At 55.6% G+C, this 23,902-nt stretch overlaps 1 protein-coding gene across 1 annotated transcript; it reads right to left on the bottom strand.

Moving 5' to 3' along the window:
* Positions 1-356: 356 nt before the first annotated feature.
* LOC122915980 (plasmanylethanolamine desaturase) lies at positions 357-23,586 on the bottom strand. The gene is made up of 6 exons (XM_044262846.1): positions 23,416-23,586; positions 15,639-15,758; positions 6,607-6,698; positions 5,070-5,214; positions 3,340-3,552; positions 357-1,345 (listed from the first exon to the last, which is right to left on the bottom strand). Exons 1-6 carry the CDS (start codon positions 23,537-23,539, stop codon positions 1,224-1,226), a joined length of 816 nt encoding a protein of 271 aa, XP_044118781.1. The 5' UTR covers positions 23,540-23,586; the 3' UTR covers positions 357-1,223.
* Positions 23,587-23,902: the final 316 nt, after the last annotated feature.

The raw sequence follows: 23,902 nt of genomic DNA, 5'->3' as shown, positions 1-23,902 counted from the left end.
CTTGTCTGTTTGTTGACTGCTGTGTGCCCCAGTGTCCAGGTCAGAGCCCGGCACATGCCAAGAACATCTCCTGAAGGAATTCACTAATAGGGATCTGCCTTCATCGCTCTACCCTCATGATCTCCTGCAGGAAGAACATTCCTCATCCAGCCGTGGGTCCCCTCCAAAAGTGTCTGGAGCAGATGGCAACACTGATTCACTGTCTCAGGTGACGAAGCTCCCATTCTGAGCCCAAGACGGGAAGCGGGGAGCTAGGAATGGGATAGGGGTGGGGCCTTACCTTCCAGGATCCTTAACCACCCCCCTTCCCCACCAGCCAACCAGGAAACACGAGGCAGCTGAGGATAAGTAGACTCTTGCTGCTTTGTTATAAATATATTATGTACATCCAAAACATGACATTAAAATATTACTCCGTGTTACAGAAAAGATATTAAGGCTTTCTATTATTTACATTAAACAAGCAAGCACCTTTAAAAAAAAAAAAAAAAAAAACCAAAACAAAAAAGCCCCTTACTTCCTTCTCGGACATCCCCCTAGCCAGAGGGGACTCTGTATCCCCTTCCCAAAGACCAGGACCCTTTGCAGGGGCTGCGCTCTGTGAACACATCCTCTGATTAGAAATATCAGCTCTGGCTGGAATCCCATGGGCAGCTGGGGAGGGGACGGGGGAGGAGGTCTAGGCTTGGGCAGGGGATTCCTGCCTCTTCTGGCTGGCTGCCCTCAGCCGCTTGCTGCACTTGGGCCATCCTTGGGTGGACAGGCCAGGCCGAAGGTGGTGCCTGGGGCAGCTCCTAGACCACTGGGGCAAACAAGACAGAGAAGACAGTTCCATGGCCCCAGTGCCAGCCACGCTGAAGGGCTGCCCAGTGAGGCGGGGGGCATGGAGGAGGACAGGGAGTGGGTGAGCTCCCCCTCTACCCAAGGAATGGCTGGCAGGGTGGAGCTCCTTTTTCTGCAGAGGCAGGCTTGGAGACAGAGCAGCTCAGGTGGCTGGGGAGGGGCCCAGGAAAGAAAATGAAAAAAAAAAAAAAAAAGGAAATGAAAAATCAGTGGCTCAAGTATTCTGTGTCACAAGGAGTGGGCTGGGGGGTGCCCGGGCCCAGCCCAGGAGGCGTCCTCTCCATCTGGAGGGGTCAGCACGAGGAGGCTGGAGTTTGGCAGATGGCTTCGGTTTGGGGGGGCTGGGGAAGGTTGGCAATAAGGTGGCAGGCTCAGAGGAGCTATTTGATCTTCTGGGCCCATTTCATGTCATCTGCCCGAGGCTTCTCGCCGGTCAGGCCCTGGATGAGGTCCTCCAGGCGTCGCCAGAAGCCTATCTTCTCCAGAGGGTAGTTGAGCCAACCTGCAGTGGAAAGAGGGCACTGGAGGGTTGAGCAGCAGTCGAGGAAATGGAAGGAAAGGGCTGGCTTTGCCTGGGGCGGGAACACTTAGGAGTAAGTCTGCACAGGGCAGGGGACAAGGGCTGACCAGGGAGTCTGGGGATGGGGACCTCCCACTAATGGGCTTCGGGGCTGCTCAGACATGCCTTTCTCCTCTCACTCATTCACTTTCTTACCCTGTGCTTAGTATATGCCACGCACAGGGGCAGCGTTTCTTATCACTGGGCTTACCTGCCACCTCTTCCAGGAAGCCTTCCTTGACACATCACCCTCTTTTGTTTTGTTATAGCTTTTATGATAACCTATAACCGTTCTCCACCTTCTAATTCACCACCTTCCCATGTTGTGTTGGTTTTTCTCTGCAACTCCCAACTAGAATGTCCTGCTCCACACAGCAGAAACCCCAGGTTTTCCCACTGGGGATCCCAATGGTGCAGAGTAGAAGCTCCAGAAATGCTGCTTACAATCCCACTTTCTATTACAGCATCCCCGCCGCCCCTAATCATGAGGTAGGTACTATTCATCCCATTTTCCAGATGTGAAGACTGGCTTGGAGTGGAGTCTCCCGAGTGGGCAGCCAAACCAGGAGGGATCCTAGGCCTGGCTGAGCAGTGACCTGATCTCAACAGCCTAAATTCTAACCCTTCCCCCTGCCCTTAAAGAACATGACTTTCAGACATACAAAACAATATTTCTTGTGGTTCTCTGCTCTGCCTCCAGAAAGGCAACGCCCCCTGCTCCCTGTGCAAACCAGGAGCTGTGCGTGATTCAGGCCCTCTGACAGAGCAAGCACCTGGCGCCTGCCACAGTGCCATTCACAGCCCAGCGGGGGAAGGTGGCACCTAAGGAGGGGGCTGCGGGCCCCATCTTGTGGGAAGAAAAAGGACACCCAGTCAGGTCTGTGAGACTCGTAAGAGCCAATGCCGGCCTGACTTGCCGTCAGATGCCAAGAGCAGTTCTGCCACACCTAAGCTGGACGCCAGCTGGCCCCGGCAGACCAGCCCCGTTTATCTTTGGTACCAGTCCGTGAACAACCAATGGCATGTGGGTCTCCTGACTGTTCCTCAGCCACACCAGGCATGCTCCTGCCTCAGGGCCTTTGCACTTGCTGTTCTGGTCTGTCCTGACTTGGCGGTCAGGTCCCTCTCACACTTGTTTTCGGATTCCTCACCTCCTTCTATAAACAGCTACTGCTGCTTCCTCACTCCATGACTCTCTGCCCTTCACCTCGCTCTGCCCCCCATAGGGGGGACATTTCTCTTATCTAGACTCAGTCATCTCCCCCTCTCCTCTGCCCCCGATGCCCTTCGCTCCAGTCACACGAACCACTTTGCTGTTCCTCAAACCAACCAGGCATGTGCGTTCCTCCTTCAGGCACTTTGTACCTGCTGCTCTCTGTGGCGTGGCGCGCTCTTCCTTCAGATCTGCATTGTTTTGTCCCCCAGCTCAAATGTCACCTCTCAGGGAGGCCCTCACCGCCTTCTCTCAAGGGTGAAGGCCCCCATTTCCTTCTCCTACCCTTTGCTTTATTCTGCTCCAGAGCAGTTGGCATAGTTAAATGTACTACTTACGTACGGTCTGGCATGTCCCCTACAAGCATGGGAACCCACCAAGGCAGGGATTTGTGCCTGTGTCTGTTTAGTGCTGTGTTCTAAGCCCAGGACAGTGTGGGGCACACAGTGGGTGCTCAGCAAGTATTTGCCAGCTGGCTGGCTGGAATCCCAGCCCACGAGGTGGGAGGGGGGAGTGGGGAAGGTTGGCTCCCTTGCACTGCCGTGTCCTCTGCACCTAGACTGCTCGGCACATAGTAGGTCTGTGCGTGTTGTAAGAGCAAGTTCCTGCTGGACAAGGATTCCAGCACCTCCTCCTGTGACCTCTGCCCTCCTGACCCCGAGGAGGAAGCCACAGCGAGGTGGGGGGTGGGGATGGCCTATTCCAGGTCACCCTGCAGCCGCACCTGTGGTGATGCAGAAGTAGGTCTCGTGGGGGGAGACGTGGTGGATGCGGTGGTGTTTGCGTGGCAGGATGATGTGCCAGTCCTGCAGGAGGGTGACCCAGCGTGGCAGCCCAAAGTACGTGTGGGACCACTTGTGGATCTGGTTGGTGAAGGTGCCGAAGATGATCAGGCAGAAGACGAAGCACTCCCAGGGGTACTGCGGCTCCAGGGCTTCTGCAGGGCGGGGAGAATGGGGTGCACACAGGGCCATTGGGTGGTCACAGGGCGGGGCCACCACCAGCCTGGCCCTTACCGCTTGCCCTGGGGCAGCTCCCTGGACTCTCCCCGCCCCCCTGCCCCTGCCAATGGTCTCAGGCAAGTTCAGACTCCCCTCTGGGCCTCAGTCTTCTCTTCTGTTCAGTGGGCAGATAATGGAGTCAGTGGATGAAACATTACGGATGTGGGCTCTGGAGTCAGGCAGAGCCGGCTTCAGGTCCGTGCTCTGACATTTCTTGGCTATATGAGCTTGGGTCAGTGCCTCTGCCTCTTTGAGTCTCAACCTTGTCATCAGTAAAATGGGAGTAAGTCTTTGTCCAGGTTCCGTAGAAGCAGAGCCTGAGACAAGGGTTCACATGCTCAGAATTTATATGAGGAGGAATGGGAGAGGCGTCCTCTGTTCAGAAAAACATCTGAGGGGGTAAGGGAAGCAGGGGGAGAGCTAAGCAGTGTTGGGGTTAGGGGAGTCTTGTCTCAGCCTGATCCTGGGGGGCAGCACTGGAGGGTTAATGACTTCATAGAGTTGGTCCCACCCAGAGGTGAGAGGGCTGGTCTTCTGTAGGTTTTTCCTGTCACTTTAGGCTTAGGCTTTATTTATTTTTATTTTTAAAAGATTTTTATTTTATTTTACTTTATTTGACAGAGGGAGAGATCACAAGTAGGCAGAGAGGCAGGCAGAGAGAGAGGAGGGGAAGCAGGCTCCCAACTGAGCAAAGAGCCTTATGCGGGGCTCGATCCCAGGACCCTGAGATCGTGACCTGAGCCGAAGGCAGAGGCTTTAACCCACTGAGCCACCCAGGCGCCCCATAGACTTAGGCTTCAGACTTATCCTGAGGGGAGAGGTGGGACCTACTCTGGCAGTTCTCAGAAGGGCCAGCTGGGAGCAGCCACCACTGATGGCAACTGGGGGATGGGCGCCTGCCTGTGTAAGAGGATATGGGCGGGCACTGCAGCGGCCACTGTACCACAGAAACTCCTCACATCTACCCACAGGGGGAGGGGTTGCTCCAAGGATCCACGAGGTGTCAAGTTGTTAGAACAAGACCTGGCACAGGGAAAGTACTTACCACCGCCCCCCACCCCGCGCACTTGACAGATAACTGCCGCTCACTGAGGTGAAAATGACTTTCTTTCTTCCCCCAAACAGGCAGGGAGAGATCAGAACTCAGAACTTCCCGAGTTCATAGGCTGTATTCTAATTACTAAGCCAAGGCAGCCAAGCCAGCGGCCCTCAGGGTCTGGCAGGCCATGCCCAGGAGCAAGGTAGGCAGGGGTCGGGCAGCAGGGGGTCATGGGGACCGTCTAAAGATGGCGGCCACGGCTCCTGCCTCGTGAAGCCAAATGGGAACAAGGACCCAGGATGGCCAAAGCAGATTGTCCAAGAGAAGCTGGGAACACAGATTTTTATATACTCCAATTTTACAGGACAGTAACTAAAAGTGTTTTCTGGCCGCACCGCCGGCTGGCACACTCACCGGGGCTCTGGGTGCGGAACTTGTAGGCCATGTTCAGCAGGGGCAGCAGGGTCACCAGGCAGTTGTCGCCGTTGGTCTCGATGAAGTCGTGTCGGGTGATGGCTGTGGGGTCGATGTGATGCTCTCGGAAGGGTCGAATGAAAGCCTGGGGTGGGGGTGGGGGCCAGAGAAGGGACAGATGGGACCAGTTGGCCTGTGGCGGCCAGCCCCTCTCCACCACCTCCTGGGCACACCAGATTCAGGCTCGCCTCCTGGCCTTTGGGATGCCAGAACATTCCACCATGCTGCCGACGTGGAACCCACCCGGCCTTCAGGGTCCAGGCCTAAACAGCTTTGGCAGAAGACAGTCCTAATGACGGCCGGGACCCCAGGATGGTACTGCCCCCTGAGGGCCTCAGTCTCCCCCTCCGAGGTGGGAGGGGAGTTGCAGACAATCCCCACCTTTCTTCTCCACTCTGATACAGCTGAGGACGGCTCTCACAGTGGCAGGCAGGCCTCCCTTCTTTTTCTCCCCCACAGCCACGCCCCTCCTGGTAACTGTCTCCCCATCTTCCTCTTGTATTGGTACATGCTGTTCCGATGGGGCTGACTAACCAACCAACCAACCAACTAACTAACCCCCTAGTTAAAAGTGAGCACGCGAGGGGCACGTGGGTGGGCTCAGTGGGTTAAGCCGCTGCCTTCGGCCCAGGTCGTGATCTCAGGGTCCTGGGATCCGGCCCCGCATTGGGCTCTCTGCTCAGCAGGACGCCTGCTTCCCCTCTGTCTCTGCCTGCGGCTCTGCCTACTTGTGATCTCTCTCTCTCTCTGCCAAATAAAGAAATAAAATCTTTAAAAAAAAAAAAAAAAGTGAGCACGTGATCCTGGCCCGGCCAATCTGAGCATTTCTCTGCCACGGTGCAGGACAGGGATGGGCATGTGACCTCCGCTGGGCCAGTGGGAGGGAGCCATGGGACTTTGGCTCTAACTGTGGGAAAGGAGAGTTCTTCCACTTACAGGGCCAAGCTGGTAGGTTGAAGGAAAAGCCTAGGTGACAACGAAGCCAATAGAGAGTAAAGCGGAGGGAGACGTGGAGAAAGAATCAGGAGAACACGGTATGACTGGACTGCTGGGTTTGTCCTACTGGACCCGGCAACGCTTTACCTTGGTTCTACTCTACTGTTCAGTTACATGAATGACGACCTTTGGTTAAGCCAGCTTGTACTGGACTTTGTTACAACCAAAGGAACCTGACAGAAGGTTAAGTTCAATTAAACAAACAGGGACACCAGGGCTGGCAAAGGAGAACAAGATATGGCCCCCAAATTCAGGGGGTTCAAATCTTTCTGACTCTCCCAGGCTTCATGCTTTTGCTTCCAGAAAATCCCAGGGGGTTTTCTAGTCTGTTCTCGTCCCAGAAGAGGGGCATGGGGTCAGATGGGAATGATGGTTTCTTTCTTTCAAACAGGGAAATGGGAGGCTCTGAGAGGGTGGGGGCTCACCCAAGGTCAGACAGCCCAACCCCTTGGGGTGGCAGGGCTGGGTCAACGGTACGTACCTTCCCCACGATGGGCAGCTCCACAGAGCCCCAAGTGTCAGCTCCCCAGTGCACCAGGCCAGACAAGAAGTCAGCAATGAGAGCTCCTGCAACTGTGGACAAGAGGAGGGTGAGGTAGGGGTGGGGGACCCCAAGGGGCAGTCCTGCCCTCCACCCCACTGTCGGGAGCCCCTTGTTCACTCGCCTGCTTGCTCACTCACTCATTTGTTATAGGGGATGATGTCCCTTCTCTACCTGGGTTGCTTTTTCCCCTCTGAATGGAGCCTTAGGTGTAACACTCTTGTCCCTTTAATGCTCTGCCCGGGGATATGTGGGGACTCATTTGCTCGGGGAGTCTGGAGGACATTAACTGGGCATGAGCAGATCAACTCAACTTTTCCCTGTTAGGCGCTGACTGTGCGCTTCTCTCTGGCCCCCAGGCACTACAGAGGGAAGCCTGCTCTCTTCCAGTGCTGCCAGTGACTAGACGGAAGTATCCTTCTGGGATCTGGTGTTGGGAAACACCTCAGGTGTAGACGGGAGCCACGCCTTCCTCCCTGGCTTTTATCACAATAAATGTCACGATTTGGTCTCTGGCAGCCTTTTCCTTGACTTTGTTCTCAATGTGTTTGGAACTGGACTGGGGTTCCCTCAAAGACCCCAACACCGTTCACTCACTTGAGGGCTCAGTATAATACAGAGGTTAAGAGGTGTCAGATCTGGACTTAAATCCTAGCTGTCTCTCACTAGCTGTGTGATATTGGGCATGATACTGAACCTCTCTGTGTCCTAGTTTCCCCTAGGTGGATGGGAATGGTCATCACAAAAAAGAAAAAAAAAAAAAGCAGCTGTCATTTATTGAGCACTTTCGGTACCAGACACAAGCTCTTTGCATGTTGATCTCAGTGGGGTCCCACAGTCTATTCCAAGTTGGTACCATCCTCACACTCTCCTTATAGAGGCGGAAATGGGAGGCCTGGAGAACAGAAGGGACTAGGCAGAGGGCACAAAGATGGCAAGTGGCACAGAGGGGCTCTTAACCTGCCTTGAGGTCCAAATCTACTTCCCCTGCACACGGGGGGAAACTGAGGCAGGTTGGCCCACTGCCTGTACAAGGAAGCACCCCAGTGCCGTCCCCCATTACTCTCCCTGCTCACTGCCTTCTCAGCCCTCCTGGCTTATTCCCTCTCCCTCTGCATACCCTCACACGCCTCTGCATCTCTCTCTCTCTCTTTGCATTTGCTGTTCCCTCTGCCTGGAATGTTCCTTCCCCAGGTGTGGTGCAGCACACTCCTTCACTTCCTCCAGGGCTTTGTCAAACATCTGCTGGAGACACCTGATCTAAAATTATCACCACCCCCAGCTTCCAGCATCTCCTGTCTCCTTCCTTTCTCTCCATGCACTTATCCTCTGTTTGCTCATGGTCTCCCTCGCTCAAGAATGTCAACTCCACAAAGGCAAGGGTTTTAGACTTTGTTTATGGCTTTGGCCCAGTTCCTGGCCCTTAGTAGGGGGTTCAGTAAACATTCCTGGAGTGAATCAGTGCAAACCACTAACTACAGTGGTTGGCACACAGCAAGCAGATCAATCATTCTTCAATCATTTTGTCTATCAAGCACCATTTGGTGAGGACCTACTGTGTGCTAAGCTCTAGAGCCAGGGACGCAGCAGACACTGAGCTCACTGTCCCCTGGAGCAGGGTGATAGGAGGGGGTGGGGGCAAGCTGTGAACCATGCAGGCCACGAATGCAGTTTCGAGGGGCGGTACAAACCCTTCCCTTCCTCCTTCCCAGGCTGGTTCTTCCTGTGAAATCTGAGACAAACCAGGAACCTTTTAGGGATTCTCTGAGTTCTGCTGGGGTCCTTACCTCCTTGGTGACAGGGGACCAGGGCCTTGGGACACTGTGGAGGCTGCTGAAAAACCCCTAGGTGCTGTCCAGGCTGGGCAGTCCTGCTCCTCGATGACACCTGGGCTAGGGGAGTGGGCTTTTTTTTTTTTTTTTCCTTTAAAATTTTATTTAGGGCTAGGGGCACCTGGGTGGCTCAATTGTTAAGTGTCTGCCTTTGGCTCAGGTCATGATCCCAGAATCCTAGGATGGAGCCCCGCATCGGGCTCCCTGCTCAGCAGGAAGCCTGCTTCTCCGGCTCCCCGTGCTTGTGTTCTCTCTCTTGCTCTCTCTCTCTCTGTCAAATAAATAAATAAAATCTTAAAAAAAAAAAAAAAAGACTTTATTTAGGGCCGCCTGGGTAGCTCAGGCAGTTGGGTGACTGCCTTCAGCTCAGGTCCTGACCCGAGGGTCTTGCTCCCTGCTTGGTGGGGAGTCTGCCTCCCCCTCTTCCTCTCTCTCCCACCCCCCCACTTGTGCTCTCTCTCTCTCTCTCTCTCAAATAAATAAAATCTTTATTTATTTTTAAATTTCATTCATTTATTTGAGAGTGAGCGAGAGAGAGCACCAGTGGTGGCAGTGGGGAGGAGGAGGAGGCAGAAGGAGAAGGAGAAGCAGACTCCCTGCTGAGCACAGAGCAGGACTCGAGGCTCGATTCTAGGACTCCAGGATCATGGCCTGAGCTAAAGGCAGTCGCTTCACCGACTGAGCCACCCAGGTGGCCCCAAGCCAAGGGCTTCTTCCCTTGCTGCTCCCCTATGTCATACTCCATCTCTCCCTGAAGATCCCCAGCAAGGGGAGGGGGGCTAGTCCTCCTTGGCTCGGGGCAAACATCACCACAGACTCCTGGCTAAAGCCACCCTCCCAGGCAGGTGCTGGGTCACATCGCCCTGCTTTATCTGTCACAGCACATCCTTTTTCCTGCTGAGCCATATTCCATAGTTGGGATGTGCCATGGGGCATTTTTAGCTGCTGGACATCTGGGTGGTTTCCAGGTGCAGCTGCTAGGAGTCGAGGCTGTGAACATTCACACGCAAGCCTGTGGGCAGACACATGCCTGCACTGCCTCAGGGGCCGAGACGCCAGCTACGTATTTGTTCTCACTCAACATTTATGGAGCACTTACAGGTGCCAGGCCTTGTGCCAGCACCTTAAATGTTTTATCTCTCTTAATCCCTAAACTGGACCAAGGCTAGTCCTAAGCCGGTTACACATCTTATCTCCTTAATCGTCATAAGCATTTAATCCTTACAGATGACAAGAATGATAATAATGAAAATAAGAGAAAAACAGTATTTATGATAGTGGCTACCACTTACAGAGCTCTCCCTGTGTGCCAGGCCCTGCATCAAAGATGTTAAAAATGGGGGCGCCTGGGTGGCTCAGTGGGTTAATAAGCGTCTGCCTTCAGCTCAGGTCATGATCTCAGGGTCCTGGGATCGAGCCCCGCATCGGGCTCTCTGCTTCTCCCTCTCCCTCTGCTCCTCCCCACTGCATGTATGCGGGCTCTCTCATTCCCATCGAGGGACAGCCTATGAGATACCAGGGCTCCTCAAAACTGTCAAGGTCACCAAAAACGAGGAAAGTCTGAGAAACTGTTACAACCAAGAGGACCCTACAGGAACATGATACATAAATGTGAGTGGGATCCTAGATGGGATCCTGGAACAGAAAAAGGCCACATTGGGTTGAAACTAAGGAAATCGGAATAAGCGATGGACTTTAATTCATAATAAATGTATCCGTATTGGTATCTTGACTATAACAAATGTCCAGACACTAATGTAAAATCTAAGATGTTAACAGTAAGGGCAACTGGGGGCAGGGGCTGTGTGGGAACTCTACGTACTCCCTGCTCATTTTCTGTAAATCTAAAACTTTTAGTAAATAAACTCTGTTTTTGAAAAACTGCATCATCTTAGTTCACGTCCACAGCGATAGGGCCCAATCCATCCTGACTTTTCCAGACTCAGAGGGTCAGGGCGGTTGGGGCTGCAGGTGAGTAGCCAGGGATGATCGTGAGGGCAGTTCCCAATGATGCTGAGCCTTCACATCCCGGTCTGAGAAATGGGTACGTTCATAGCACTTACTTTCCTTAAGCACAATCAGTTGATGAACTGGGCTGATGCTCATAAAGTCAGTTGCTGGGACATGGTTAACGCTCCCAGGAGTGGCCCTAGTTAGTAGCTTAGGTGTTACCCCCCTCCCCAGGCCTCAGTCTTGTCATCTGTCAAATGACCAGCACCTGGCCTTGGCAGGCTCCCAGGCAGGGAGGGATGTGTGCTTTGGACAGATGTCAGGAATTATTTTTGGAGAGGAGCACACCGCATCCTTAGACTCTGTGAGCCCCGGGCCTGTGCAAGAGGCTGTTTCAAGAGCAGTGACTCCAGGACTCCTGGCCTGCTGCCTGAAGAGGCTGTGATGGGGGCAGGGGTGGCGAGGCAAACACACAGGGCGTCTTTGTCCCAGTGTAGGAGGCAGTAGCTGGAGCTGGCTCCTTCTGGGGGCAGCTTGGGGCTGGTCAGCACCCCATGTGCAGGACACTGGAATAGGGTACGGGACTCATTCCGGGCTACCCTGACCCACCAGGTGGGACCTTCACGTGGCCACAGGTCAGCCAGCTGTGCCTGGTTAGTCCCCTCCAATTTCAAGGCCTGGCATGGAGACAGGGAGAGCAGCTAAGACAGATGTGGTCACACCTGGGTGGCTCAATTGGTTAAGTGTCTGCCTTTGGCTCAGGTCATGATTCCCACATCCTGGGATCCAGCCTGCATCAGCCTCCTTGCTCAGCAGGGAGCCTGCTTCTCCCTCTGCATGCCACTCCCCTGCCTGCTCTCTCTCCCGCTGACAAATAAATAAAATCTTTTTTTTTTTTTTAAAGATTTTATTTATTTATTTGACAGACAGATCACAAGTAGGCAGAGAGGCAGGCAGAGAGAGAGAGGAGGAAGCAAGCTCCTCGCTGAGCAGAGAACCCAATGCGGGGCTCGATCCCAGCACCCAGGGACCATGACCTGAGCCGAAGGCAGAGGCTTTAACCCAGGCGCCCCCAAATAAATAAAATCTTAAAAAAAAAAAAAAAAGAAAAAGAAAAAAGAAAAACGCCATCAGCTGAAGGCCGGCTGCTCCACAGGGGCCTGGGCCAAATCCCGGCTTCACAAATCCCGGCTTCATCACCTTTTCCCAGGTTTCAGCTTGACTCCTCACCTGACCGGAGGCCGGGTAACCTCTGACTTCCACACCAGTCCTTGCATTCACTGTGCTCCCTCGCCTAGAACGCCCTCCCCTCTACTAGTCCACCAGAAACTCCTACTCAGTCCTCAAGGGCCAGCTCTCTAGCGCCCACGCTCAGCAAACAGCTCAAGGCTCCCAGGGACAATCATTTGTTCACGCTTCTGCTGAGAACAATACTGTCCTTGTCAAGGTCCCTGATGGCCTCCATGTGGCCAAATCCGGTGGTCCCCTCGTTGCCCCATCCTGCTGGTTTGCTCCGCAGCCGCTCCTAGTGGACCCCCCAATCTTCTGGAGACACATTCTCCTCCTGCCTTCTGTAATCCTGCCCACCCCTTGGCTGGCTCTTCTTCCTCCCCCACCAGCCTGGAGGCACCAGGGCCTTGGGCCTCTTCTCAGCCTGTACCATCCCCTGGGGGCACTCCGCCAGCATCTGAGCTTGACACCTCTTCTACTGCGAGGACCCCCAGATTTCTATCCCTGGCCCCCTTCCTGGACTCCAGACTCCGATTTCCAACTTTGTGCTTGGCACCTCGCCCGGGGCTCTCAGGCAGGCAGCTCAAGCATCTCCCCCCAAGCTGCCTCTTCCCACCTCTGTTAATGGCCCTTCCATCCAAGCCTGAGAATTACCACGGACAGGCCCTCCTCACCTCCACCACCGAGCTGACGGGGCCCTCTGGCTGCTCGCCTCGCACAGCTTGCCGGAAATCTGATGGTTTTTCACCACCTCCACTGCCCTACCCGGTCTGGGCCACCATGCTCGCCTCTCTCCAGCCCTCCCACCCCCATCCATCCTCCCTGTAGCTCATCAGTGGCCCCTCATGGCCCACCGAAGAAAACTCCGAGTCTAGACCACAGTCCTGCTGTCTACACCCCGCTCCTCCACCTCTCTGAGCTGCCACCAACTACTTCTCCTCAGATCAGCCTTCTCCAGCCACATTGGCTTCCTGTCGGTTCCCTGGACACACACCAGCCTCTGGGTCTTTGCACCTGCTGTTCCCTGCGACCCCTCCCCCAGATATCTGTCCAATCTCCTCCCTCACCTCCTTCAGGTCTCCCAGCAAATGCCACTTTTCCAGAAAGGCCTTCCCTGCCTGTTCTCTTATCTTCGTTTTGCTTCCCAGCATTGCATCATCGGCCCGTGTTGATTAACTGGGCACCTTTTCATGCTTCCGCCTCTCCTGGTTTCCAGGGCCTGCCAGAGGCACTGGAGCCTCTGGGGAGATAGCGCTGGGCCAGAGGTAAGCTCTGCAGACTGGCATGGTGCCTGGCCTCCTGCGTGTTAACACACAAATCAGGGTGGCTACTTAAATCGATTAGGGACTGTGCAAACATCACTATCAGGAGATTGTCTGCTCTTATCTCCCAGAGGCAAAGGTGTGGGATGGGGGAACTGGTATCACCTATGGTGACTGGACAGCCAGAGAGCTCCTGAGCCAGGGACTGGAAGCTCTGATCCCAACCAGGGAAAGGAGGCGGTGACCTGCCTGGGACACACATCAGGGCTCTGACATGTTCTCCTCCAGGTGCTAACCGCCGGCTGGACGGCCCCGCTGGGAGAGGCTGTGGCTTGAGAGCCAGGAATGTCTGGGCAAATGACCCCAGACTCCGCGGCTGCCCCGGGGAGGGCCAACTGGCAAGTCACCCAGCCTCTCAGAGAATTGAGTTAAAAGCACCCAGTGTGTGGCTCGGAGCACAGTAGGCCCTTGGGAAATATCCACTGCTGAGCACAGTAGCACGTCGGGGGCCGCCTCCCCACCTCTGCTCTGTCACCGGTCCCTTGGCAGCTACATGCAGCTGCACTTTGGCCTTGGGATAGCCCGAGGAGGCAGGTACCCCGAGCAGCCCCAGCATAGAAATATTGAAAACGAGGCTCAGAGATGCAAGCACACCTGCCCAAAGCCCCACAGCCACAGGGCAGGAGAGCTGGGACAGAAACCCAGGGTCTGCTCCTAACCACCCCCAGATGGGGCAACAGGGCTCACGCCGGCCACATTCCTGCCCCTGAAGGCAGTGCTTGGAGGCAGAGAGGCTGCAGGGGAGGTCCATCTTACCCCGGGGCAAAGGGGACATGTGTGGCTCCCAAGGGGGGCCCAGGCTCCCCGGCACCGGATGGGTTAACTCCCTCTCCCCCAGCTGGCCCAGCCCCCCTGCCCCCCTACACAGACCCACCCTACGCACACCCAGATGGCTCCGTTAGCCAGCCTGAGCACTATTGGCTTAGGCGGCCAGAGTGTTTTTAATGAGATTGCAGGAGCTGAACACTTGGGGAGGGCCAGGAGGACAGACCAAGGGCACAGCTGCCCCCTCTGCCTGGGCACCCGGGGCAGGGGAGGGGAGGAGAGCCTGAGTTCGAGGGCAGAGGGGAGACCAGTGCGCAGACAGGAAGGAAAGGAGTCCCTCCGGGACTTGGGGGTGGAGACAGTGAGTGAAGAACTAGGTTATGCTGGCTTGAGGTGTGACGCCAGCTGGCCCTTCTTTGGGCCTCAGTTTGTTCGTCTGGAAAATGAGGACAAGTGTGGCATCTGGCTCCCCAGCTGTGGACAGGGGAGGCCTGACCAATGGGAAGCATGGGCAGGTTCTGTAAGTTGCGGCTGCTCATTCCTTTGTTCCCTGATTCAGTAAGTATTTATCGAGTACCTACTGTGTGCCAGGCCTGCTTGGGGCTGAGCCTGCAGCAGGGAACACACAAGAATGTCCGCTCTCGGGCGCCTGGGTGGCTCAGTGGGTTAAGCCACTGCCTTCGGCTCAGGTCATGATCTCAGGGTCCTGGGATCGAGTCCCGCATCGGGCTCTCTGCTCAGCAGGGAGCCTGCTTCCTCCTCTCTCTCTCTCTCTGCCTACTTGTGATCTCTGTCTGTCAAATAAAAAAAAAAAAAAAAAAAAAAAAAAAAGAATGTCCGCTCTCGGGGATCTGAGATTTGAGTGGAGGGAGACAGGTACTGAGCAAATAAATACACTGTATAATGGATTATGTCGAGGGGATGGTGTATGGTAGGGCTTCTATTTTTGAAGGGTAATCAGGGAGAGCTTCCCTGAGGAGGTGACCTCTGAGTAGAGACCTGGATGAGGAAGTGAACCAGGTAGATGTCTATGGGAAGAGAGTTCCAGGCACAGGAACAGCATGTACAAAGGCCCTGAGATATGAGTATGTCCAAAAGTGCATGGGGGAGACACAATGAGGCGGCCTGTGTGGAGGGAGCAGGATGCCCAGAGAAGAGCAGAGGGAGATGGTGTCTGAGGAGGAACTGGGACCAGGCGGTACTCAGGAGTCGGTATTTTATTCTACGTATACAGAGAATGGGGGTGTAGCGTGACTTTACTGATGATCTAATGGGATCCTTCTGGCTACCAGTGAGTATGGACAGTGGGGGCAAAGGGGAAGGCTGGGGACCAGGGAAGAGGCTCCCACAAAAGTCCGGGCAGGAGAGGCCAGTGGCTGGACCAGAGCAAGGAGAGTGGAGGTGGAGGGTAATGTTTGGATTCTGGGTACATTTTGAAAATAGAGCCAAGGGGCGCCTGGGTGGCTCAGTCAGCGAAGCTTCTCCTTCAGCTTAGGTTGTGATCTCGGGGTCCTGGAATCAAGCCCCGCATTGGGCTCCCTGCTCAGTAGGGAGCCTGCTTCCCCCCTCCTACTTCCCACTTGTGCTCTCTTTTACTCTCTCACTCTCAAATAAATAAAATCATTAAAAGGAAGGAAGGAAGGAAGGAAGGAAGGAAGGAGAGCCAAGGGCATTTGCTGAGGTTCTCGATGTGGAACGGAAGACAAAGAGAGGAACTGAGGCCGATGCCCAGGGTTTTGGCCAAGTAAGAGGAGGAATGGAGGTGTCACCGAGACAGAGGTGGGGTTCCCATGGCATGTCTTTGGTTCACATGTGCACATGGGCATGTGCACAGCAGGTGGGTCCCTGACCCCTGGGGACCCCGGGCACTCACCGACACCCAGCATGACGAGGGGCGTGTGCTCCCAGCGGGCCAGTAGCAGCAGGTGGACCAAGTTGTGGGCGATGAGGCTGAAGCACAGGACCACGCAGCACCACTCCTGGAAGCGCTTGCCTGTGGGGACAGGAGGCCGGGGGTGAGCGCAGCCTGGGCGGCAAAGGCCACCGGGCTGTGGACTGAAGCCAGACAGAGCCGGGCCTGTATGAGCTCTCCTGCCGCAGTCACAGAGCCTGACGCACCAAGCACAGGTTGAACGTAGGCGCTGCTGGGAACAAAAGATTTCACAGACGAGGTCACTGCGGCCCAGAGAAGGGGAAGAGTCTGCCCAAGGCACTGGCCCACAAAGCTGGCCTTGCACAGGCCAATTCTTTGGCGGAGGGGACCAGAACTTGTCTCCTGGGCCCTTGTAGGCTCTGTGTGGACACGCTCCAGGGAACTTTAATGAGCTTTTTCTGACACCATGGCATCACTTGTCCCCTTTTGTACGTAATTACTTGGAGATGGAGGCCACGAACACCTTTTAACCCCAGAGGATCAGATCCTGCCCAATATCCACTAAGCAAGAGGTCCAACGAGTCACGGGTTTAGGAGAAATGGGCCTGGTTATCACTTCTAGGGCTCCTTCTGGAAGCAGGGGGGGTCTGGGGGCATGACACAGGAGAGGAGGGGCCAGGCACGTGACATGGGATAAGGCGCGCTGCGTGGGGGCCGTGGAGTGCGGCCCCCATGCCCTTCGTGAAGGAGGGTCACTAATGGGCAGCCCCCTGCCAGGTGGGAGTATGGGCCCAGAGTGCCCGAGCTCCTAATTCCCAAGAGAAGCCAGAAATGAGGACATGGGTGTGAAATCTTTTTAAATTTCCTGCCACATATTTTTAAAAGGCATGTGAGCTCAGACAAGCAATTCACTCACTGCAGCCCCATCTGTGGTGTCTTTTGGGGGGTCTCAACACTGCAAGTGGCCAAAGCCCGGGGGATCAGTCAAATTAATTTGGTCTGCGGCATCCTTGCAGCCAGCAAAAAATGCCCGGGCGGCTGTCTATATGTGGACATGGAGGATGTCAGGACATACTGTTGAATGCAAGAAAGCCAAGGGCTAACCAGCAGCCATTTATGCAAGAAAAGAAAAAGCTACCTCATCAAGACTGGCTTTCACTTACTCCCCTTGGGATTTTGTGTTTGTGAATGCACTCCACTATCAAAAATTAAAATTAAAAAAAAAAAAAAAGGAAGGAAAACATTGTGTGGGTGGTGCAGACTGTGCTCTAGGACCCCTGGGGATATTGTTTTCCCAGGCGGCTGGTCCCAAGGGCATGGAAGACCCTTAATGATAATAATTTTCTTATCATCAGTGTTTAACATCTACTAAGCAGTGGCTCTGTGCCAGGTACCTGCTGAGGTGATGCCATTTTGCAGGTGAGAGATCAGAGGGTCAGAGTGGTCCCAAGGAAGGAACATAAGGCTGTCTGGCTAGTCAGCTATCGACTAGGACCCTACGGCCGGCAGGTCCTTGTGAGTGATTAACAACTGAAGGGGACATGGCAGAGAGAGAGGGTTCTTCCTGTGTCTATCCTTTTTTTTTTATTATTTTATTTTAATTTTTTTTTTTTAAAGATTTTATTTATTTACCTGTGAGAGAGAGAGGGAGAGAGAGCGAGCACAGGCAGACAGAGAGGCAGGCAGAGGCAGAGGGAGAAGCAGGCTCCCTGCCGAGCAAGGAGCCCGATGCGGGACTCGATCCCAGGACGCTGGGATCATGACCTGAGCCGAAGGCAGCTGCTCAACCAACTGAGCCACCCAGGCGTCCCCAGTGTCTATCCTTTCTTAATGCTTGCTATTCCCTTCACTCCCTTCTGATCCAGACAGACTCTGGCAATGCCCTTGCAGACCTCGGCCTGGAGCCTCCACCTCCAGGAGGCTATCCATGATGCTTCCTCGGACTCTTGGACTCTCCCGGCATAGGGCTGCCCCTATGACATCCACCCTCCCCGACCCGAATGTGAACTCAGGAGGCCCAGGACCATGTCTGGCTTGCTCACCAAGGCCCTGGCACAGAGCTGATACTCACTAAATGCCCGTGGAATGAACAAATATCTAACAGAATCTTAGAGGACAACTGCCAGGCTTTGTCTCTGGGTGCCCCTCACCGAAGCACCTTAGAAGAGAATATCAGGCATTCCGCTGCTCCTGAGAGGGAAAAAGGCTCAGAGAGAGAGAAGAGCCTTGGCCAGGCCATACAAAAGCAGGCTGAGCCCCAGGCCAGAATCAGCACAGCGGCCCTCCCCTCACCCTGTGGAAAGACCAAGGGTCAGAGAGGAGAAGGAACATGCCCAGGGTGGCACCCCCTTGGCCCCCTTCTCGTACAGATGAGGACACCGAGGCACAACGAGGGCGAGGACCTGACTGCAGTCCCACAGCAGCAGAAGTAGCCTGGAACCTCTCGCATCCCAATTCTTAGTGGCCACTTCCCTTGGGCCACGTGACCCTGTTCCTCCAGTGGCCTCTACCTGGGGTCACTGTAATCTGGCCCAGCACGGCCTTCCCCTTTCTGGTTCCTGTTTGTGGCCCGGGCCCGAGACTCGGAAGCAGAAGCCCGCAGGGGGCAGGTGGAAGGGGTAAGGAAAAGGGGATTTGTCCACACCAGCCTGGCTGCCCCCCCGCCCCCCCACTGACTGCAGGGACAGCAACACAATGGAGTACCAGTAACAATGGCCGACACGCGCCGAGGCCTAGCACAGCCGGGGTGCCGGGGCAGCCCACGTTAGAGATGCCGCAGACCCGTGCCCTCCAGCATATTCTGCTCTCGGCTTAAAAGAAAGAAAGAAAAAAAAAAGCTACATTAAGAAAAAATATCAGCTACAATTTCTGATTTCCTGCTTCCCCTGAGAACACAAGGCTCTGGGCACCCCAGGCCTGAGTAGCAGGGGCTGCCCACCCCCTTCGGATGGGGGCAAGAGCTCCTGGTTTGGCTCAGTCTCTTCTCTTTTCCTGTGGCTTCCTATTGGGTGGCTTCCTTTGGGGGCCTTTTTGACCCGGAGACCAGGTCACTCCCTCAAGTCTCAGTGCTTCCAGGGATGAGCTATGTAATCTCACTTCCCAGGTGAGGATACTGAGGGTAAAAATTTTCAGCGGGTAAAACTTTTCGGAGGGTAAAAAAAATCTTCATTTTCAGCGGGTTAAAGGACTAGTCCAAAGTCACAGCACGGACGGACAGCCAGCCTGGCAGGGCCTGCACGGCGAGGGGGTGTAAGCAGCATCACTATACAGATGGGTAGACTGAGGTCCAGGGGGAGAGAAGGGCTTTGGTTAGGACACAAGTGCTCGGGCCACCTCTGGCAGAGTGCTGGGCCCTGTTTTCCTGAGCCAGCCCCTGGTCTGGCCACGTTCCATGATCTGGGCTCCGAGTTATGGCAGTGAATGCCTGTTGGCCTGTTGCGTGTGGTGGCTGTGGACGGCTGGGAGGAGCAGGGGAGGCCAGGCGCCAGGCCTCGGCCATCTTTGCTTTCCTGGGGGCAGGCCTCGGCGGCCAAGGGCTTGGCATCAGGCCCGACTCTCCTCGTTTCAGTCAGACAAGCCCTGAATAACCTGCGCTTCTGATGGCCCTTGGCGTCGGGGAGGTGCGGGGACAGAAGGTAGAGAAAAGGCAGGAACCGGAGAGAGACAAGAGGAAGAGACAGAGGCCAACCGATGCGAGAGAACAGGAATCAGAGACACAGAGAAATGAGAAACGGGGAGACAGGAAGAGAGGAAAAACAGAGACGTGGAGAGATTATAGGGAGACAAAGAGAAAAAAGACAAAGAGTGTAGCCAGAGAGGAGAGACAAAGTGGAAAAAGAAGGAGACGGAGGGAGAGAGAGAGAAAACTCAGCCCAGAGTGGCAGGGACCAGGCCTGGCTTGGGAAGGGGCCCCGGGTCTCTGGCTTCAGTCAGGCCCATTTGGGGGGACTGAATCTCTGCTCGGACCCCAAGCTACGAGATCCTGTATCCCCCAGGGCCAGAAGTACGTGTAGTGAGCCAGGCTGGTGTGAGCCCTGAGGGCCCACCCCTGGAGCCCGGGGCCCCTGAGATGTAGCACACCCACACCCAGGTTTCCATGGGTACCTGCTGGGAAGCCGTGCGAAGCCTTACCCCCAGGCTTGCCCACGAGGCCTGCCAAGCCTGCCAGGTCTTTCGCAAATCCTGGCACAGGGCAGGCTGCTGCGTGAACCCCGAGCCCGGAGTGCAGCGGGCTAGGGAACCCTCCATGGCTCCCAGGAGGGACTCGTAGGACCAGGCCCCCGCTTCTTGGCCAGACACTCGGGGCGCACAGGATAGGGCGGTCCCGCCACCCCGTGCCGCCCCAATCAGACCACTCACAGTTCCCCGCAGACACCAGGCCCACGCGCTCTGCCGCCGGCCCTGCACACATGCTGCTCCACTGACCTGGAACACTGGGCCCCTCCTGCACACCCACCCTGGGCTGGCTCCCTTCCACAGTGAAGACTAAGAACACGGAACTTAGAACATCCCCCCTCCTTCCATCAGTGTTCTGGTTCTAGCCCCGCCGCTGACCGGCTGTGTGTGACTGTGGCCAAGGCTCTCCTCTTTGCTAAGCCTCAGGAAACGTCTTCGGGATGGACAGGGGGCCCATGAAGTGCCAGGCAAATCAGACACAAGCAGTCCTGGCCTTGCTGACCCTGCCCTCTGGGAGGGGCGGAGGCAGGCTTGATCCCACATGGGACAAGCATTACGAACACATGTAGGGGCTGGGCCATGAGGAGGCTACAGGAGGTGGTGGGGGGGGGGGAAGCCTCGGTTTCCTCCCCTAAAAAATGCAGTTAGCACTGAGGGCACACCTGAGACAGTTATAGTGAGGACGAAACGAGATCACATGAAGGAAGCTTCCAGCACGAGCAGTGCTAAAGAAATCTCAATTATGTTAACTGCCTTATTATTGCTGCCAACTGTCACATTGCAGTCCGTCTCTGGCCCCAAGAATATCAAGAATTCAGTCCTGGAACCCAGAAGCTTCTCCTACTCTCTCCTTGTTCATTTTTCCCCAGCCCATGGGACTCTTTGGTGTTCTACAACCACTCTGGGCATGCTCCCACCTCAGGGCCTTTGCACTTGCTGGGTCCTTGGTCTGGACCAATCCCTCCTCAAGTATCTTCAGGCCTCCCTCCCTTCACGTCTGTGTTCAAATATGACTCATTCAGTGAAGCCTTAACTGGCCCCTCTAAAATGTTACTGCTCCCAACAACACTTCACTTCCCCCTTTCCTGCTATATAATTTCTCCATAATGCTTGCCACCACTGGGCAAGGGATCTCTTCTCCTTATTTACTGGGCTTAGTAAAATGCCAGTTCTATTTTTTCTGTCTTATTCACTGCTTTGCCCTCAGGGCCTAGAATGGAGACCGGGACAAAGATGCTCCAGACAAGATGTATTGAGCCTGGTCCCTCTTTTTTTTTTTTTTTTTAAGATTTTATTTATTCATTTGACAGAGAGAGAGAGAGAGAGCTCAATCCGGGCTCAAATGCCGGGCTCAATCCCAGGACCCTGAGATCATGACCTGAGCTGAAGGCAGAGGCTTAACCCACTGAGCCACCCAGGTGCCCCAAGCCTGGTTCCTCATTTCGTAAGTCAGGTCCAGAGAAGGTCAAGGTACTTCTGCAAGGCCACACAGGAAAGGAACAGAGACAGAGGGAGGGAGATCTATGAAATTTGGAGAAACCAGTCTGACCAGTCTCCTGCTTCTCCACTCCTCACTCTTCACCACCTGGCCTCCTTCCAGCTCTGAGTCAAGAGGAGAAAAGGCCTTTACTGAAGATTTGGGGGCATCTGGAGGCTTGTCTGTACTCTCAGAGCCCTGCATGGCTGTTCTTCAGAGGGTGAAGGGCATTTGGGGGCAATCAGAACCAGACAAAGATGCAATCATCAGGGGAATGGAGAAAGGATCAGTCTCTTGGGGGAGCTCAGAATCCCTGAGTATGATCTGGCTGAAAGTGGGTAGGGTTTACTCAGGTGGGCAGAGCGACACACCAAAGGAAGAGGCCTTTGAATCCTTACCCTGAGTCTCAGATGGTGAGTCTGGACAAGAGAAGTGCAACGCCTTACTTCAAGACTCACAGGAAACACCAGCCTATTGGGGGAGCAATAGGGAGCACCTACTGCATGCCAGGCACTGCATCAAAGTGGACGATCTCATTTCCTCTTCCCCCAAACACTACCGGAGGAACAGGTAAACTTTACTTTATGTCCATTTTGGAGATGAGAAAACTGAGGCTCAGAGAGGGAAAGTGGTTTGGCCCGGGTCACACAGTAAGAAGTAGTCAGGATGCCAAGCCCAGACTGTCCCAGGGAGTGCAGGAGGTTTTAGGTCCATAGGCTAGGTGCTTTGGGAACAAGCTAAAGAAACTAAGGTATCATGTGCCAGGTACCCAAGTCACTAAAACAAACAAACAAACAAAAACACAACCACACCCAGAGCATGGAATTGCAAGTCCAGAAAGGGCCTCTGGTGATCTAGGACTCAACAAGAAAGCAAATGCCCCAAGGTCACACAGCCAGCAATGGCAGAGATGGTATGCAAACCCCGGCCAGTCATGGTAGAAAGCCAAAGGTGGTAGTGGAACCACGCCCACCCCAGGCAAGGGCTGTGCATGGTGGCTGTCCCCTGGCAAAAGATGTCAGAATGTTTGACAAACAAAGCTTGGTGTGATGGCGACATCGGGGCGGAGGGGCCTCCTGCGGCTCCCAGTCACCTGACTCTGGAGTTCTCCATGGCACTTCCTTAACCCCTGGGGGCAGCACCCCCCCACCCCCCGCCCCGCAGTGAGATTCCCTGGGCTCTACTGGAAGTCAGAGAAAGGTGGTGTTGCCGGTGCTTGCTGGAGCATAAATGGTAGGCACAGCGGGAAGGAGCCAGGGCAGAACAGGCGGCAAAGGTCTCTAAACTGCTGTGGGGTTTAGAGAATGGAGGGGGCTGATGCCTGCAATGGGAAAGGGGCAAGGGCTGGACTTGGGGCTTGCAGATGGGAGGAGCTTAAGCTAGAAGACTTACAGTGCCCTCACCACTCGGGATACCGGGATACCGGGATACCGGAATAGAGTGAGAGCGGAGGCTCCTCTCTGCTGGGGGAGGGGATGGTCTGTGGCCACTGAAGCTCAGAATAGGGCTTGGGGGAAGGGCGGCGTCTGGGGCGCTAGGTAGCGGGGAGTCCCTAAGTTGCGGTTCCTAGAGCAGAGAGGCTGACGTGCCCAGATTTGGTGGGTGAGGTCACTGTTTGCTGCCCAGGCCCTGGCTGGGGCACAGATGGGGCCCTAGGGTGTGAATTCCGGATCTGAGGAACCTGGGATGGGATGTGACTTATAAGAGGCCGGGGGGGAGGGCGGGTAGAGGGAGTGGCAGTGCAGGCAGCTGACGGGCTGCCTAGGATGGGGGTCCCCAAGTCTAGGGGCGCTCTTTGCAGCCGCGGATGCTTTGAGGCTAGGATCCGGATCTGGGGGTCCGATGGGAGCTCTGTATGTGGCCCGGGGAGCTGATACGGCAGTTCCTTGACACAGGGATTGTCTGTGCATCTAGAAAGCCCCGTGCCCCGAGCTCTGCCTGGAGCTTGGAAGGGGCCCTGGGGTGGGGTCCCGGACTTGGGGACACTATGTGCAAGTTTAGGAGCCAAGGCTGGAGTTCTACATCAGGGCCCGAGGCTGGGGTTCCGATCTGGGGAGCCCGGGGTCGCTGTCCGCAGCCCGGGCTGGTGACTGCAGGCCCAGAGGGGGGGCCCGGAGGTCTTACCTGGAGAATAGAGCGCGGCCAGTTCGCGGGCCCCGGCGTGCTGCGCGCCCCAGCGCCGGCAATACGCTGCCTCATCCTCGTCGAGCTCCGGCTGCTGACCCGGCCCGTCCTCGGCGCCCGCCATGGCCACTCGCCCGGCCCGCCCGGTGCGCTCTGCTAGCAGCGGCGGCGGCGGCGGCGGCAGGGCCGCGGAACCGCGGCGAGATCACGCCGCCCAATGACCGCTCAGCGCCGGGCGCGGCGGAGGCGCCGGCGGGGGCCTCGCCCGGCCGCGCGTCACAGCCAATCGGGAACCGCGCCGGGGCCGAGGTGGCCAATCAGCGGCCTCCGAGCCGCAGCCAACCGCGGTGCACGGGAGGCAGGAGCGCAGCTGGACGCAGCTGGGCACGGAAGCGTGGGGCGGCGGCGAGTCCCTCCCGGCAGCGATCCGCCCCCAGCCGGGGCCCCTCGCCTGTCCCGTGGAAACCGCGGGCGCGGTAGCACCCGC

The sequence above is a fragment of the Neovison vison genome, chromosome 8 (assembly GCF_020171115.1).
Source record: "Neovison vison isolate M4711 chromosome 8, ASM_NN_V1, whole genome shotgun sequence".
Lineage (NCBI taxonomy): Eukaryota > Metazoa > Chordata > Mammalia > Carnivora > Mustelidae > Neogale > Neogale vison.
This window is presented reverse-complemented; position numbering and strand designations above follow the sequence as displayed.

What these genes read in the sequence shown, in the direction of transcription:
- LOC122915980 (XM_044262846.1), bottom strand. Translation starts at nt 23,539, where the DNA reads ATGGCGGGCGCCGAGGACGGGCCGGGTCAGCAGCCGGAGCTCGACGAG. An exon ending in CCTCGTCATGCTGGGTGTCG is followed by an intron (nt 6,699 to 15,638) that starts GTGAGTGCCCGG and finishes TCTTGTCCACAG; the next exon opens with TTGCAGGAGCTCTCATTGCT. An exon ending in CTACTTCTGCATCACCACAG is followed by an intron (nt 1,346 to 3,339) that starts GTGCGGCTGCAG and finishes TTTCCACTGCAG; the next exon opens with GTTGGCTCAACTACCCTCTG.